General features: G+C 39.0%; 2 protein-coding genes across 4 annotated transcripts in view; one reads left to right on the top strand and one right to left on the bottom strand.

Annotated features, from left to right (window-relative positions):
* Window positions 1–10,504, top strand: part of BMERB1 (bMERB domain containing 1) — a 53,086-nt gene extending 42,582 nt beyond the window's left edge. Inside the window, exons 3-6 of the mRNA XM_074885806.1 lie at window positions 557–630; window positions 3,740–3,854; window positions 5,500–5,582; window positions 7,016–10,504. Coding sequence (XP_074741907.1) covers window positions 557–630; window positions 3,740–3,854; window positions 5,500–5,582; window positions 7,016–7,128 — 385 coding nt within the window. The 3' untranslated portion in view covers window positions 7,129–10,504. The remainder of the gene's footprint in view (window positions 1–556; window positions 631–3,739; window positions 3,855–5,499; window positions 5,583–7,015) is intronic.
* The window catches only part of MARF1 (meiosis regulator and mRNA stability factor 1), a 37,655-nt gene continuing 26,841 nt past the window's right edge, over window positions 6,584–17,397 (bottom strand). Inside the window, exons 28-29 of one of the 3 annotated variants that reach the window (XR_012631110.1) lie at window positions 10,929–11,083; window positions 6,584–6,736 (exon numbers count right to left, since the gene is read on the bottom strand). Coding sequence is in view for 1 of the 3 variants with exons in the window: in XM_074885803.1 (XP_074741904.1) it covers window positions 11,045–11,083 (39 nt within the window). In the remaining 2 variants the exon portion in view is untranslated. Of the gene's footprint in view, window positions 6,737–10,647; window positions 11,084–17,397 lie in introns of those variants that run through there. The other 2 variants (XR_012631111.1, XM_074885803.1) reach the window with 2 other exon arrangements.

Genomic DNA, 17,397 nt, shown 5'->3' with positions numbered 1-17,397 from the left:
TATGACAGTTTCCAGACCTTTGATATTAGGGCTAAGTTATTAGTAAGGTCACAACAAAAGTTGGTAGTGAAATATAAGCCTTGTCTTGGCTGTGCCAAATAATGTGTGGGCTTCTGCTGCCCCTTCCCAGGCTCCCTGTTATTCTCAGCCTTGCTCTTTTCCCTAGTGAAAAACTGTTGCTGCAGTATGTGCCATATGGCACACCTGTCTTTTTCATGACTATTAAATATACAGATGCCCATTCCAGAATGTTTGGTGATGTTCAAGAAAGTAAAAGGCATCTGAAATAATATGCAGTAACAGGTATGACAAATTAGATCCCAGTAAGACAAGTAATCAAGGGCTCAACAGACATTTAATATTAAATACCTTTTGCTGTCTGTTAAAACTGGTGAATGAACAGTATCTGCATCCCAAGGTTAAATCTCTGCATTTCAAGCTGATGCACAGGTCCTAGGCAAGGGACAGTATCATATATTCAGATGAGATCTGGCCAATCCCATCAACACAGGATGGAGTTTGCATGTCTCTGACTATGCTTTTTCTGTTTCTGCAGGATGGATGACATCCAGCTGTGCAAAGACATTATGAACCTTAAGAAAGAGCTGCAGAATTTGGTAGCAGTCCCAGGTAATGGCTATCTCCAACCCAATATAAGGATAATGCTTGGGTGATGCATGGGTGGGGGAGGTGTCGGGAACACACCTCTGTCCCTAACAATCAGAAGTATCCCCCCAAGGTTGAGTTTCATATCTCTTTCCTCTAGTCCTTATTTTTTCTTCCCATTTTCCTTCCCACCTTTAATCTCCTGGTCTCTAAATTTCTTTTCAGGCTGTATTTCACTGCTCCCTTGGCAGCAACCCTGCAAGTATCACTCAAACAAGGTGCACATTTCTTAGTTCTTGTACTCCCTTGGCAATCTCTAGGGAACCAAGTGGCACAGAGATTGTCAGGTAGAAAAGACAGAGTGCTGAGATACCCAAGATGAAAGGGAGAAAGGAGAGGGGTTTTATAACCATCACTGTGAATGTGGTATTTTTTTTTCCTTGGTACACCAATTCATTGTCACACCTGTAGTTAAATTGACCTTCTAGAATAAAGTAAAATGGGTTTCTGCAAAAAGCAAGGGGCAAATATCTGCTTTATATTTTGCCTTAATTCTCTGCAAATTCACTGCTCTAAGGAGGGACAGAGATGTGGGCAGTTTTGCAGTCCTTAACTCCAAACTCCAGCTGAAATCAATAGGTGATTTTGCTTCACTACAGCTTTGCTGTTTTAGATCATCCACAACAGTCCTGCTCTGTTCAAGAGAAAACGTACAGGCAGATCCCACAAAACACTTAGCAACTGCAGTGGGCCATTTACGCTAGATATTACTGCACGGCCTCTGGCACCCTTCAGAAATAATTTGGAGCTACCTTCCTACTTTCCTTTGGTTATACTCATTCCCCCCCACACACATTTCATTGTGCAACTTTAAAGGACAACTTTCTGCCCAGAAAGGAGAGAGAAGGTCACTCATGAAACAGGGGTCTACTCTGAGGCCACATGTTCTTAGTTGTACAAGAACTTTTCCAGTTTTCTTTGCACCCAACAAAAGTGGATTCATAATCTTTCTTACTTTTTCTTTCTTTATGCTTAGTTACTTATAGGTCACATTCTTAATTTCTAATAACACTGTTGGTACGTTACTGGTTTAAACAGTATTGAAAAGGATTATGAATCCTAGAAAATATCTGAGTTATTCCCGTTGCCTTGCCTCATCTAGTCTGCAGCTTTCCTACCCATACTTTTAATTTACAGGTAAGGGTTGATTGGTTTCCTTTTTTTTTGGTGGGCTTTTTTTTAAAAAAAAAATTTTCCAGTCACAAAGTCTTAAGCAGAGATCTACAGACAGAAGTTTCTCCTTAGCACTTAGCAAATCTCCAACTTAAGAATTAAGTACGTGCAGTTCCAGCAGCACCACCTTTTGGCAGACTCATAAGAATACTTTTGTCTTAAAGACGAAGAAGCTGCTGGCATTCACACAGAACTAAGTGCTGACACAGCATGTGCCTAACCTAGAAAAACATTTTCCAGAAATGAGTTAATTCATAGTGTCTTTATCATAATTTTCCTGTTAGTATAGAGACTTGTAGAGTGAGGCCTGGTCTTTGGTTTCAGTAGACATGGGATCAGTCTGTTTAGTACACAGAGCATGCAGTACTTTGCTACAATTGAGGATGCATGTATTTGGCAGGCAGTTTCCTGGAAGATATCATGGGAGAGCACACCTCAATCTGGGAAGAGGATAGATTGAAAGGAAGTGGAAAGTAGCTTCTACCTTCAGTAGTGAGGAGATCCCTTGCTCCACAGATGTAAGAGGCAAAGCAAGAAAAAGCAGTGATTTCTAAGCATTCTCCTTTTTTCTCTGCTGCAAATTCAGCATTAATCACAGGAATTCTTTATAGGTAACAATGCAGAGGTCTTGAAATCTTCATAGCAGTCAATAACCACCTTCCTTTATCATTTCTAAAAGATAAAACACAGAAAATGCATCCTAGACAAAGCAGCCTTATGTTATGTTACAAATTATTTCCTCTGCTACTGTCAGACCATAATTTAAAATTCTCCAAGGAGTATGACTTTGAGATTGAGACTTACAGAATTTCATTGTCTTGAAAATATATTCAAGGTGCTTTTGCCTTACTAAAGAATGGATTTATTGCAGAAATTCCCAGCAGTACACGTCCCAAAGCCCATGATCCAAAATTAAGCTGTATTAAATATTTTCAAATGTCTGATTTATTTAGCTGTTTAAAATATCTTAAGTTCAATCAACAGACATACATAGCTTAGATGCATCAGACTGCAAGCAGCTTGCCCTTCTTCCCACAACTCTTATTGTATTTTTATTTTATGGTTCTCTAAGCACAGTTGTACTGCTCAAAACCAAAATTCTTGATTTAATGCAAAGTATCTTCTCAGCTAGTCAAAATTTTCAGCTTCTTGAGGAAATGTGGGCTGGGATTTGCCTCTGGCTTTCTCATCTCTGCTCTACTTGCTAGTTTTAAAGATTTCAGTCTTCACTATTTGCTTTATAACCTTAAACTACAGCTCTGTAATCCTTAACATTCATGAGTTTTAGCTTGTGACAGGCACATCTTTCATGTCACAAAAATTGTTGTTTATAGCAGCCTAGTCGTTACAGACTGGCCACTTAACAAGGACATACATTAATTACTCGGATTTTTGAAGCACAGGGAAAATAAACACTTTCATTTATTTTTCCACATTTTACAATTTATGCTATTTGTGTGGATTTGCAGCTCACCTGCCTTACCAGAGTAGAAAAGAAGTGTTCAACAGCCAAAGCTGTTAATGAAATACAGAGAAATAGTTCCTTTTGGTGTAGTCTCATTGCTCCTGTGGTCAAACGGAGTTTGTACCATGGATTTTAATGAAGCATCCTGGACTGTTTTCTTACCAAACCTCTTTAAAAAATTCAAAGCAGTGTCTTGCAGAGTAATTTAATATTAAAAGCAAGCTTGGCAAGCACCCCAGAGTCTCCAGACCATTAAGCTGATCAGACACAACAGCAGCAAGTGGAAGAGAGAAAAGAGGCAGTGACCAGAACTTGCTGGGGTTTTGGTGACTCAGGGCTGAAGAACCATTGACTTGAATCAGCAGTTCATTCCTAGACATCTGCAATGTCCACCCCACAGAATCCAAAGTAATAATCTCCTCTGTTTTTGACCAGAAAAAGAAAAAACAAAGATGGAGAAGCAGAGAGAGGATGAACTGATTCAGAAGATCCATAGACTGGTACAAAAAAGAGATTTTCTCGTAGATGATGCAGAGGTGGAGAGATTACGGTAAGAACTAAAAGAAACTGAACTTATTCATGAGATTTCACAAGTCTAATACTACACTGGAGCAAGTGACAGAATTTACATTCACATAAATGGGAGAGAATTGGTCCTTTAAAACAACTTACCAAGTTAAAAGTCTTCTCCTGGTTCCATAGGAAAAACATTAGAAGTAGATTACTGCACTTCTGTGACTCTTTATCTGATTAGTGATTTAGTCATCTCATGATTACAGCAGGGTTTGGTTTCTTACTTTCCTACCAGAAAGTGTCTGGGCATTTACCATTAAAAAGAGGAGGATTTCTGCTGCTACCAGAGGATCACCTTGGCATGAGAAGACATGAAATGGAATTCTACAAGGGGCGTATTTGTAGACATCTAAAATCTGCCTTTTTTTTTTCTTCCCCCCAAACAAATTATTAATGTGGCTTTATTACTACTATTCTCACCCTGCCACAGCAAAAAAAAATAAAATGAGAATGCAATCACTAACACAGGTCTAACTAACCTAAAGCATAAGTGAGTTCAGAATGGTTTCATCTTGGTATCTTAGCCGAAAGTTGCTGAGAAAACTTTGATCTTCCTCAAAAGTTGATTTCCAGCTGTTGCACTGAGATCCCAACACTCTACAAGTAGTTTTTCTATTACTTCCCCTGTCAGTAAAGATGCAAGGCTCATCGATCCATTTATCCCAAATAACAGTATCTCTTCCAGCACATTTAAATTCTAAGCAAGCAAAGGACAGGAGAGAAGAAAGCTTGCCAGAGTCCTGCAGCTGATCAAAGAGAGCTAGCCAAAGTCAGCAGCTGACAAGAAGCCTGGGCTAGTAATGTAATGCAGAGCTCTCAACTGCTAGTTCAATGTGAAAATCGCAAAAACCTCAGCAGCAGCAGCCAGACAATACAGAAGCTTAATTGTAGACTACTGAAAATGTACTGCTATGCACTATGCAAATGTGAATACATTAGTGTCAATTCACATCTGCAGTAAAACCCAAGACTTTTCTTTAAAAGTCTTGATAAGAAAATCTGCTTTTTCTCTAAATGGAGATATTCACTCAGTGCACTCAATGTTTCAGTAACAAAATAGCAAAGAAACTAACATGTAAATATGGTTAATGGATACAATCAAGGTTTGCAACATAGTCTTTTTGTTTTGGGCCTAATGCTGTCATCTTCATGCAGAGAGAAATATACTTGGTTTTGCTAAACACAAACAGGAGAAGACCACAAGATCCAGTCTTCTAAGGCGGCCTTTAAAAATAAGCAGTACTATCACAGCCATATGTATCCTCTGTTTTACTTTGTAGAGGAAACATTGTGAAGCACTTGTGAGGCCAACTTGAAATAGGTGATACATTATGGTTTAAATCCATTGACTAGGGAATATAAGGAATCCAACGCTGTCAGAAAGAAGTAAAGAACCTTGGGGAAAATTGTGTCTTGGTTCTACAAGAAGTTTGGTACTGTTTTCATCTAAGCAAATATTTTGCTCTTTAATAAGCAGGAAAATTAAGTGTTTTTAAAAAGAATAAAGAAGTGAATTGTTTACTAGTGATTTGGTCCTAGCTACTCTAGCTTTTACTGTCCCATTTACAGAGAAAACATTGTTATTTCTGTAACAGATTTATTTTCCTTTTTTCCCCCACCAGAGAGAAAGAAGAAGACAAAGAGATGGCTGAATTCCTTCGCACCAAGTTAAAACCCTTAGACAAAGCAACACAGTCTCCTACAAGTGAGTTCCTAAACGTTAAGAAAAACAAGAACAATAGGAAAAACTCCAAGGACAACTGTATAAAAGATAATTTTCAAAGGCCATGCTGGGCCAGCCTCTGCCAAAAGCTAGGTTTATCTATCTAGATCACCCTGAAACAGGACAGTGTGTCAGCAATTGCTGGCCACTTAGAATTCAGATGCCCAATTACCCCTTAAAACTAAATCCAAGTCATCTATGGCCACTTTAAAATTGCTTTGTATGTTTTCAATATGCAAAGTATATTTGAATACACATTACCACAACCTGCTTTAGTAAGCAACTAGATTTATTTTTGCCAATAGTTTTCCCATCTGGTTCTGCAAAAATAACTGAGAAAAAAAATCTCTTAAGATACATGCTAGGATACCTGAAACAAAGTTTGCTTGTTTTACTGCAGGCAAAATGGAAACTAGAGAAAAGACTGCAAAATTCCACAGCTGCCCCAAATTTCTTACATCTTACCAGCATAAATAGGCTTTTTGATCACATCAACCCCAATCACTTATGGACAGAACTCCAATCACACGAGTTTCTCAGAAACTATGCAGATTACATGATCCCCTGGAAGCTTTTAGCTGCAACTTTCAAACAAAACAGTCAGAGCATGAGCTCTAAAAGTTAACAGGTTGATTTTGACCTGTCTCAAACTGAGCTCTTGGACAGGGAGATAGTCAAGTGAGAGTGGTGCCCTTCTTAGAAAGTGCATTTGGTCCACCAGCGGAAGATGTTGGTATCCACACACGCTGCCATTTTGCACAGATCACGATCTTGCTAAAGAGTTTCCAGAAGGATGTGAAATGACTGTGAAGTTCAAGTACAAGCTTGACAGAGACATTTTAAGATGGATCACTAATTATTTATGCCCTTTTAGTCATAGGGAGCATGACTTGTCTCCCTTGTTAGTTTACTTCATGTCATTGCATTTAAATGCAATGTTAAAGATTCTTTTCACCCTGAAAAATTAAAACCTATCTTTATCTTGTTCTCCTCAGTATGACATCCAAGTTGATGAGAGAATAAACTCTAGTAATATTTTTGTTCTTCAACTCCTTAGTTGTTTGGGTTTAAACACAGTAAGATGACCTTCTGTGGAAGGACCTGTTATCTGACCCTGTGGCTGTGAACAGGAACACCTGGAGTGAAGAAGATGAAAGAAGTTTACCCTCCTGTTGGGATGTCTGGATTCTTAATACTTCCTCTTAACTCCCTTCCCTGAAGAGATAAGACTTCCTGAGCAGGCTGAATCCACATACCAGCTTGGTTACTACCAAAGTGTTAGATGTATTGTTCAAACAAGGGTTAAAAAATTCAGGGTTGCAGGGGAGGACAGGAAAGGTTTGCACTCTTTAAGCCAGAAATAGAAAGTTTGACCAGCTCTTGGTTTTAATGGTGTCCTGTTTTGAACATTGCAGGCAGCCCAGCAGAAAAGAAGGCAGAACCTCCTCCAAGCAAGCCCACCATTGCCAAAGCAGGATTGGCTATTATTAAAGATTGTTGTGGGGCCACACAATGCAACATCATGTAGCTCTGGGCTCTCTACTATGTTTGTCTTTTCAAAGGTTTTCATTGAATGAAACTGTAGAGTGAGGGGAACTAACAGCATCCTGCTAATGGAATCAAGAGCAACTGGTACAACAGTAATACATGGAATGTACAATGGCAGGTTCTTCACTGTTGCATGGATCGCTCAACACGCATGCCTAAAAACAAAAGAAATCTATATAGTGGCTGTCCGGTGACCAGAAAAGATCTGTAGTAGTCAACAAAAACACCCCAGTGATAAAAGTGAAAAGAGGATACATTTCATCCAGTAAGGCATAAACCAGCAATTTTAATAGGCCATCACTTTGTAAGAATTTGTTGTACACTTTTCCCCCTTGACAAACAGCACTCAAAAAAATTGCTGAAATACCCCATTTTGGCTGCTTTTCAAAACAAAAGCCACAAGAGCAATGCTGTATATAGTGCAACTGGCAAGTGAAGCAACTTTAGGATAACTTATGTTGCATACAAAAATATTATCAAATTAGTGTGATGTTCAACTACTTTGCTGTGGAGTTTCACTTCCAATTCTTTCTAAAGAATGAGGATCAGTGACAAGGATGCTGCAAGTAGAGATAGATTTTTATATCCCATATGATTTCTGAATTACTCAAGTCAAATTAATATTGCTTGTACCAGGGAAAATAAGTCTCTGGTAAAGCTTTAGCAAGCACAGTTACAGTAATCTGCCAATAGATGGATGTAGTCCAAAGCCGTGTCATTCCTCTTTTAGATTGCCACCTCACATGAAGTCAGAGAAATATTCACCCAGAGAGTTTTGTCCACTATTAGAAATTACATGCAGTATGAGATTATTTATCACTGGTAGGTTGCTGGGAGGAGAGTGGAAGACAAACAAAATTTAACTGATATTTAAACAATGCTTAAAACAACTATTAATTGCATATTTCATGACCATAAGAAATATAAACTATCAAGCATAGGAAGACACTAGCCACCCAAGACAAATTGGCCACAAGACAAATGGACAAATCCAGAAGTAGGTATTTGTGGTAGAAGGATCACATTCTACACAAATGGGTTTAAAATTAAGGGAAATACAGAAAGACTTATCTGTGTTTCACCATTAAATGTGTTTCTGGTCTCTATGCAGATTAAGCCTTGTGGAATCTTAATATCTATATTAGCTGTCAGTAGCTGGTTTGTCTGTGTGATGGTATTCCATATAAATGTACTGTGATAGGTGTAAATAGTAAAATAAATGTACATGGATCTAATGTGAAAAATCTCAGGCTTAGAAATAACAAACAGATAGCAAAGAGTTCCTAAAATAAACTTTTTCAAGAGGAACTTCCATTTTGTAAAGCCAGCTAAGTGAAGTGTGCACTTACATACAAAGGAACCACAGTTACAGTAAAGGAAGAAAAAACAAATTAACAGCAGTTACCCAAAAAGGATGAACAGTAATATTTTTTAGAGAGAGAAAGTTTCTTATTAAGGTTTGAAGAGATAGACACTGTCTGAAGTCAGACTACTCCTGTACAAATAAGACCTAATCCCTAGCATCGGACTGATTCGATGAAGAACATCTGCATTTCCAGAATCATTTGTTTCAATATTGCAGACTCACTTGAGACAAAGAACCTATGTCAGTAAGTTCCTTAAGGTTTAAAGATCAAGGTGAAAAAAAAAAACCACAAAAAGCTTCCACCAAGACATGAAGCACTTTATTTTGACCAAAGACACAGGGAAGAGGACAAAACATATCCTAAGGCTGAAGAGTCATAGATAGTTATTGCATCCTTGTTGATACATAACAACATCACATTAAGCTCCGTAGCTGTTAATATCTACTGTATCTGGTACGGGTTGGACTCTGTACAGCACCTGCATACATTAACAGAGTTATGGGGAAAACTGCTTTTAAGGGAGAATACATGCTGGAGGGGAAGAAACACTCACTGGCTTCTGTAAAATTCAACAGCCTCTTGAAGTTGCTGGTATCCAATTAAGACATCAGGAATTATCAGTATCTTAAGACAAGAGGCAGGTGTTAGTGCCATTAACAAAGGCAAAAGGAAGTTAGGAAAAAACCTGTAGTGGAGCACCAAACAAAGCCTTAAGAGAATCAACTGTTACAACCAAGTATTGTGAATGCTGGCAATTAAAGGATTCTGAAGGACTTCACACACAGTTTTTGTAAGGCAATAGGCGACTTACACACATTAGTGTTTAAACCAGGCTGAGCTGATGATTGGGGCTATCCCTGCATGCTGCACAGAATCTACAGTCCCTTGGGAAGAAAAGTGAAATTGGTAGAATATAGGTTTGTATGGAAAAAAGTCATTAACAGGAAATGGAGCTAGACATTTCTGGGATGCAACACTCACAACTAGGCTACAGAGCCCCCTCCTTCCATTAAACTGAAGAAGAGAGAACACAGCAAGTATGAATACATAATATTCGTATACAGTTAGGCACTGGCAGCCAGTGCCCCAAAGGGACCTGAACTACAGCAGTATTAGTGAGAGTGAACTTCATTTTCAGAAGTTCCAGCTTGGCTCAGCTGAAAAGTTTTCTTTCTGTAAGTTTGTTGTTTTCATTTAGCAAATGCTTCAGTTCTGTTTTTATTTGGGTGGGTTTGAACAGCTTTCCTGCAGTGCATCAGTGGTTCCTTCAGACAGGGGTCAGTGATGCTGCTTAGCAATAAAGTCCTGGATTTTTTAGACTGTGAGGTCAGATCCTTAACTGTGTTCAACACTGGCTTTCAAAGTTGTCCATCTAGAACACAGCAGAGCCCTAATGGCTTACTTCAAACATAATGGTTGTAATTAAACAAATTAAACGTAGGTGTGTAAAACTCCTGGTCCTTGTTTTTAAAAGTCAGACTAAACCACTGAGTATTCTCAGGAACAATGAGGGACTTTAACTTTCATTATCCTATGAACATAGCTCAGTATGCAATCCCCATATGTAAAATCAGCAGAAAATCAGATGAATATCTTTAGGTGACTACATCGAGTAACTGGCATCATTTCAGAGCGGATTTTCAAATATCTGTTACTATCTGCAAAGAGGGACATCAGTTGACTGAAGCACCCAAAATCTCTTCTGGAAATCCTAGCTATTTATCACTTCAGAAGGAAGGCAAGGCATCAGAAAAGAAGAAAATTAAAGGTGGATTTGACACACTGTTTCCTCTATGAACTGGTAAACATGGCTATATTTAGGAAAGGATCTTGGTCTACTGTGAAAAACAAAAAAGTGCTGAAGTGCTATTTGTACAATCACGAATTCTACCAGCAAATGGTTCTCTTGTACCTTCCCCTAGGCCTACTGAATCTCTTCAGCAAAGTTAAACATATTTCCAAATAAACTAAGCTGCTGTGTTATACTAAGCATATGTTTCTTCCTGTTACTGAAGGAAGTGGTTGTGTAGTAGAGTGGGATGTAGTTACTGTGCTGCTATACTTTTCAAAAATAATAGAGTTATTATTCTGCAAGAAAGGAATAACTTGGTAAGTTAGTGATGCTATTGAAATAAAAATAAAGGATTTTATCTCACTGAAAAAAAAACATAGTTTCTCATGACACTCCAAACAAAACCCACCAAAACCGCCAATCTCATAATGCTTTTAGATGACTTGAAACCTCACTACAGCCCAGAGCACTGAACAGATTAGAAGACAGTTCCCAGCTCTACATTGAGAAGATAAAGGTCCCGACATAGTTGAGTATCAAAATCATTGCCAATCCAGAAGGACTTAACAGCAGTTAGAAAAAAAGAAAAAAAAAAAAAAAAGCACTGTCTGGTCTGCTCACCAGAGTGGTTTTACAGATGCTACCTGAAGTGTAGGGCTCTGGAGATCTCAGGTACCAGAGACTACATGACCAGATACAGCAAATGAGATAGACGTCCACCCCTAGATGCACTTGAGTCATGTTCCTGCTTTGCTCACATTGCCCCAACCTTCCTCCTGTGGGAAGCAAACACAATGAAGTCAAAATCTGTATTAACAAAGTTTTAGTGTTGAGAGTCAGCTAAGGAATATCCAACAGCAATGGTATATCATCTGAACAAGAGGTGTGGAAAACAAGTTTCTCTCCTCCCCCACCTCCCAGAATAAAATAATTCAGCTCAACAGAAAGCTTAAAGTGTAACCTGCAGCCAGCTGAGGAATCCCAAATCAGAAGTCAGCAATACACAGGAGACAGATTGCATCATCCAGACTTTCTCTGCCTAGTTGTACCCTAGTGATAAGTTACAAATGAGTTGTTAACCAAGACACAGTTAACAAGAGTTAACAAGTACTTTCACAAACGCACCCACTCCATCCTCCAGAAAGATTAGTACTTTACTTAAAAAACAATATTAAGTTGCATTTGACTGCAGGCTGAAACGTGGGGCTGCAAAAGGTAACTAGAGCATGCTTTCATCTTTGTGGCTGGTGACCATAAGTTCATGCGTGATTCAGGTTTTGTCACACTTAGTCTTCCTACACAGGCACAAGAGCATGTTTTCATTTGCAACTAAGCAGATGGTTAAGGAGAACAGTTTTCCCAATATTCTGTTCAGCTTGATCTCAAACCATGCCACTTGGAACTAAAACATTTACAGCAGACTGAAATCAGTTACCTCAAATTGTGAGTTTGAGTTTATTCTACGCAAGATGTGTAGAATACACATACTCTACCCGTATCTTTATCCATAGTCCCTGCCTCTATAGCAGTTAAAATCTGTACTGGCATTTCAGAGTCAGCTCTTGGAAAGTAAGAGTTTAACTACTGGCTCCAAAACCAAAAAGATCTCAGACTTCTTTTACAGTTAAGACTGAATTAAAATTCCAGCCAAGAACAAATAGACAACCTGCAAGTTAGACTCACTGGTAAACAATTACCACAGAAAATGTTTCTGGTCATCAAGAAAAATATTTTTCTTACTAAAAAGGTATTTGAAGGAATCGAGTTCAGATTTTTTTTCAATAAACATGCTATCTCTCACAGTAGAAAGACAACCACAAACTCGTTACACAGACAACCCAGAGAATATGTACTCTGCAGTACAGAGTCTTCCAAGATGTACAAATAAACCAAGCTGCCTCTGTGTGGTTTGCTCCTATTTAAAACAATGGAAAATTTCTTGGCACTCCAACATATATAGTGGTGTCAACACTTGAAAAAATCAAGTGCCAGCAGGTCACCACACCAAGCTCTCATATTTCAGGAGCAGGCTGAAGAAAAGCAAAGCATTTTTTCTTCTGTTGTGACCTTGAAGAAAAGGCAGCTCCCTTTCCTATTCCAGACCTAGCACATACTCCCCAAACAGCTCAAAGTCCAAGCCACTCTTCCAAAGTAGTCACGTTACTTAAATGAACAGTCCTACTCTGCCCCAGCATAAATGCTACCTTTGTTATCAAGGTGCATCTTGTACCACATAATCCCATCAGTCCTGCAAACAGCCAGCCAAGCAGGCTGCTTTGGAACAGGATCACATCATAAAAACATTACTTTAAGGTCCAAAACTTACTCTTCCCTCCATGTGGATACAACACTTCAAATAGGATCTTGAGAACACCTCAATATCTAGACCTGGATCCAGACAGCCTAGGCAACAGCTTAGATTCAGAAATGAATAAGGAAGTATCTTAACAGTATCATTTCCCTTACATTTAAGCTTGTATCCTTTACAGCATTATTAGTTTCTTAACTAGAGACAGTTTTCTGCACTAATACATCATGTGAGGTTGAACAAATTGTGATAAGACATCAAGAGACTGACACCTAAAAAGTAAACCTCATGAGCTACAGAAATCAGTAGATTATAGGAGGCCGGATGTTACAATGGATTAGACTTTCAAACCTCTTTGACATGCTTTAGATAGACTCACTCCAGCAGGTAATACAGCTAAACAAAGAACTTCCAATTTAGGATTTTCAGGTTACAAGAATAGAGAGCTTGTGTGCCACACAGAGCTACAAATGATAGCAACAATGCATTTAACTATTTCTGTCTTCACTTAAAAACCATCAGAAATTCCATTGACTAGAGATATGTGCTTGGTTTTCCTAACAAACAAATACTAGAGTTCCACTAAATGGGCCTTTCAAGTCAACTACATGTGACTGGATTTGCAATGCAGAAAAGAAGTTTTCCTTTATGACAGTACTAGTATTGAAGCTTTTGTAAACACACCTATATCCCATTACCATTTGCTTGTGCACCTTCAGGCCAGAAAACCCCTCAATGACCTAGCTTTATTTCACTGGGCAGTCAAAGCTGCTCTAATAAAATGCCATAATGTAAAAGCTTCTTAGCTACTTGACAACACAGAAGACTCATGGTAATCTTATCTTCTGTAACTAGCACAAAATAAACCTAACTGATAAAGTCTTACAGCCCTCAATCAACTTATATTGAACAAATGAAGGTCTGTGGAAACATATCTGGAGGACAAGATTATCCAGTGAACTGCAACTACCACAGGCACTGTTGAACACACTCCTCCTGAAGCATGAGACAGCAGTGTCTTTATTAGCAAAACCAGAGACAAACCACAAGAAAGCAGCAGAGTAATCTTACCTCAATTTACAACTGCTTATTTTAAAACTAAGCGTATCAACTGAATGGAAGATTTCACTCGCTCCTGGGGGTCATGACTATAGTTTTGAAGTTATAGTCATCCACTTGTTTCTCAGGCAAATTCACACTCTTAAACAGTGACTCACGTCCATGAGAACCCACACAAGTACATCTTCCCCGCAGGCAAACAGATGACTGATTCCTTCCTGCAAACACCTTTCCTTTTAAGATCTGAGGTAGCATCTTGAGTAAGGCCACCCTGACTCATTAATGAGCAGCTCACTGTGCTCTAAGAGCCTCTGTACCAAGACCATACTCAACTGCATTCTACTCAAGTTAAAAGTGTAATGTATGAAAAGGTTTTATCAGGAGATTTACCTTTAAGAGATCATTTACACATCTGAAGAAACTTAAGTAGAAATACATGTCCTTAGAAAGCAACAGCAGAGACCAGAGTCAAATGGAGAGTGGGTGTTTCTTGACAACAGTGCAGTCTAGCAAGACACCACTGCAGCTCCCTCAGCATCACTGGCCTTAACACAGAGACAGTAATGGACCTCACCCTGCATTCCTGGTGTCCTTCACCACCCATCAAAATACGCACTGTGCCCAGGACATCAGGAATCTGGTAAAACAGTTGCCATCAGGATTTCAGAGCTGGAACATCTGTGAGAACTCCACCAAGCCCACAGTGGTCATCCCAGCTCACAGAGCTTCACCGCTAGGAACACCTCAGTGCCCAGGCCTTGTCTCACACCGCTCCCAGCTGGTTTGGTAAAGCTGCACCTAAATATACCTGCAGGGTCTATGTCAGAGCTAATGAAATATTTGCTGGCCTGTTGAGCATTCCATTTTATGGCTTGGACTTCTACCAAAAATTACTTCAGATAAATCACAGAGTAGTTTAAGAAAGCTCAGAACCTGCAGAGATGATTGCAGCTAACTCCAGGTTTCTTGGAGCCAATTACCTCATTTCATCTACACTGACAGAGTTGCATGTTGTTTTTTTCTTACCAGTAGACTTCATCACACAAAACAGGTTTTCTGGCAGAAAATTACTTTTGAATCCAGTAACTGAAAGGCTGATTTGAGACTTGTGCCCACAGCGTGACATGTAATAGTGCTTTGACAGCCATGTACCATCCGACCCACTGGAATGCCTGAGGCTTTATCATGCCCTGTACCCCAGCATCACTGAATAAGGCTGCAGGCAAGTCAGCTCAGCATTACTGTCTGTGACATATACTAAGTAGAATAGCTTCCGGCAGTAATACACATTCCAAATCTCGAGGTGAAATGAATAAATGTCAACTCAACATAAGTCTGCAACAGCTGATGTTTCTCACCATCTTTCTTCCTGAATTACTACAAACTTATCCCTGGCACAGTGTCACAGCTCACAAACTGCTTTGCTTTTGAGCTGGCAAAGGCTGCTCTATGACCTCCTTCAACAGGCACACAAGGCTGGATTATAATCACTCCAAACCACTATTTGTTACAGATACATTTTAAAGGAAATATTTTAAAGGCTTTTGCTTTAGGACTGTCAAATTCAAGAGATATAGAGAGAGTTTCCAAAGGGGTCACCTGTATCCTCATGAGCAGTAAGAACACTCTAATCTCCATGATTTGTCTTGGGACTAAGAACAGTCCCTTTTAACACAAAACACAGAGCTAAGCACCAAAAGTATAAGCCAGATGCTTTTATGCCTTGTCTGTACCTACACAGGCCATCTGTAAAAGCAGGAAGATCATCTTGGTGCAACTTTTCAGGTGACAAACTGAGTGAGGGCAAGGAATTTCTGCATCTGTCATCTTGCTACTGCACTGTTACTCTTCCTGCAGACATTACCTATGCTTCAGACAAAGTCCAGGATATCTGGAAAGTCCTGCAGGATAAGGATCTTTCAAGATACTGACCACAAGCTTTGAGATACCACTTTCAGGAAGTTTTCCTATTCCTCCCCTAATCCATTTACGATTATTTCATCCTGGCTTTCTCTCCTCTGAGAGCATCCTGAAGTTTGCACATACTTGTCATATTCCACCCTCACATTCCCTCCCACACATTTAAAAAACACAACAGAAAATATGAAAGCAATCTCTAGTTACAGGACTATCGTGTGAACTATTACTCTCTCTCCCTTCGCACAACTTAATTGTTTTTCTCTGAACTCCAATCACATACTAAATCCTACTCTTCGGGTAAAATTAAATTACTTGTCTGCAGTCTGATGTGGTACTTGGGCCTCACAGTATAATATCCATACTATCCTCTTTATCCCAAGTCTGTTGGCAACAAACTTTAGTCACCTTTTAAGAATCATGTCTTAATAGCTTGAGCTTAAATTTGAGATGTCTTCAAATGCACCAGTCTGCACTTCAAAAAACTTTCCCTTTAAGTGCAACCAGCATGGTCAGGCTGCTTCTGCCAAGCTTGTCACTACTTAACAGTCAAACTGTTAAAAGCTTAAGGAAAACAAATGCAACTCTGTCAGCAGCAGTTAGCCAAAAGAGGAAAAAATGAACAAAATCTCTTCCTTCGATAGGTAGTCTAGATACAAGGCAGCTAAGGATTAGATAGGACTAGTGGAGCATCTAAAAGGCTTTAAAACTGATCTAGAGAAGCCCTTAGCCTATTCTATAGAAAGACTGCTTGCTTTCTTACTCTTTCACACTCAAAAGCTTTACTTGGTCCAAAGGAAAAGCCTTTTGTCAGCTTCTCTGTTCAGAAACTTCAAAGATTAAGGAACAGCCTCATGTTCTCTGTTCTCTTAGACAGTCATGCTTCCTATCAGCATTATCCCACATTACACCTGAAACATCAGTTACGTCAGTCACTTCCCTAATGCCCTTGTCTGGCATTACACCCAAGTCTCCCCTTGTTGGGCTTTTTTTTTTAAAAATTACAGTTAATAGGAGTTAAACCATAGTTCACCATGCAACTACACTCCGTCCTGTTACATTATGGCAGACAAAAGAAGCCACATTAATTTTAGAAAAAAAAAAAAAATCAAGTTATTTCCATCATGACTTTTAAAAACTTGTTATTAAACAGATGGCTTAACATGAAAATGAAAGAAGTGGGAATGTTTGCAGCATGACAACAGAAGAACAATTAAAATCAGACTCACCTTTTGAAGGTAATCACATACCAGGTGGTATGAGGGATTTTACTCATGCATACTTACAACATTCACAACTACTGAAAGAATGAAATTAGAGTGGTGATTATACAGTTTGTGGTGTTGCTTCAGATGCTGTAGAAAGTTTTTATAAGTTTCCTGCCCCTCCTTTTAGAGTGATATTCATTACACTATTTACAGAGAGTTTCCAACTAAATAAGTTTAGGCAGTTGCTTTAAAATTGTTTACTGAACAAGCACATAGTCTGCAAGGTCAAGTGAACACTTACCTGCGGCAGGCGGGACATTTACTCTAGCAGACTGTTCCACTTAACAGTTCCATTAAGTGAGAATATGTAATAAAACCACAACAAAATAAAGAGAAAGTCAGGAGCAGCTCAACCAGCTCTTTTGTCCATAAAGCTGTCAGATGACAGAGCACTCCAATTTAGTTGCAATTTTTTTTTTTTAATTATTCTGTTAGATTCTGAAGTAAAAGTTCAAAGCACTCTAGTGAAGCTGCAAAGTAACTGGCTTGACAGACTTCTAGTTCCTGGATAATTACTATCTTCAGCAAGCTGGAAAAC

Source organism: Strix uralensis, chromosome 16 (genome assembly GCF_047716275.1).
Source record: "Strix uralensis isolate ZFMK-TIS-50842 chromosome 16, bStrUra1, whole genome shotgun sequence".
Taxonomy (NCBI): Eukaryota; Metazoa; Chordata; class Aves; order Strigiformes; family Strigidae; genus Strix; species Strix uralensis.
Note: the sequence above shows the minus strand (reverse complement) of the source record. Positions and strands in the feature narration are given on the sequence as shown.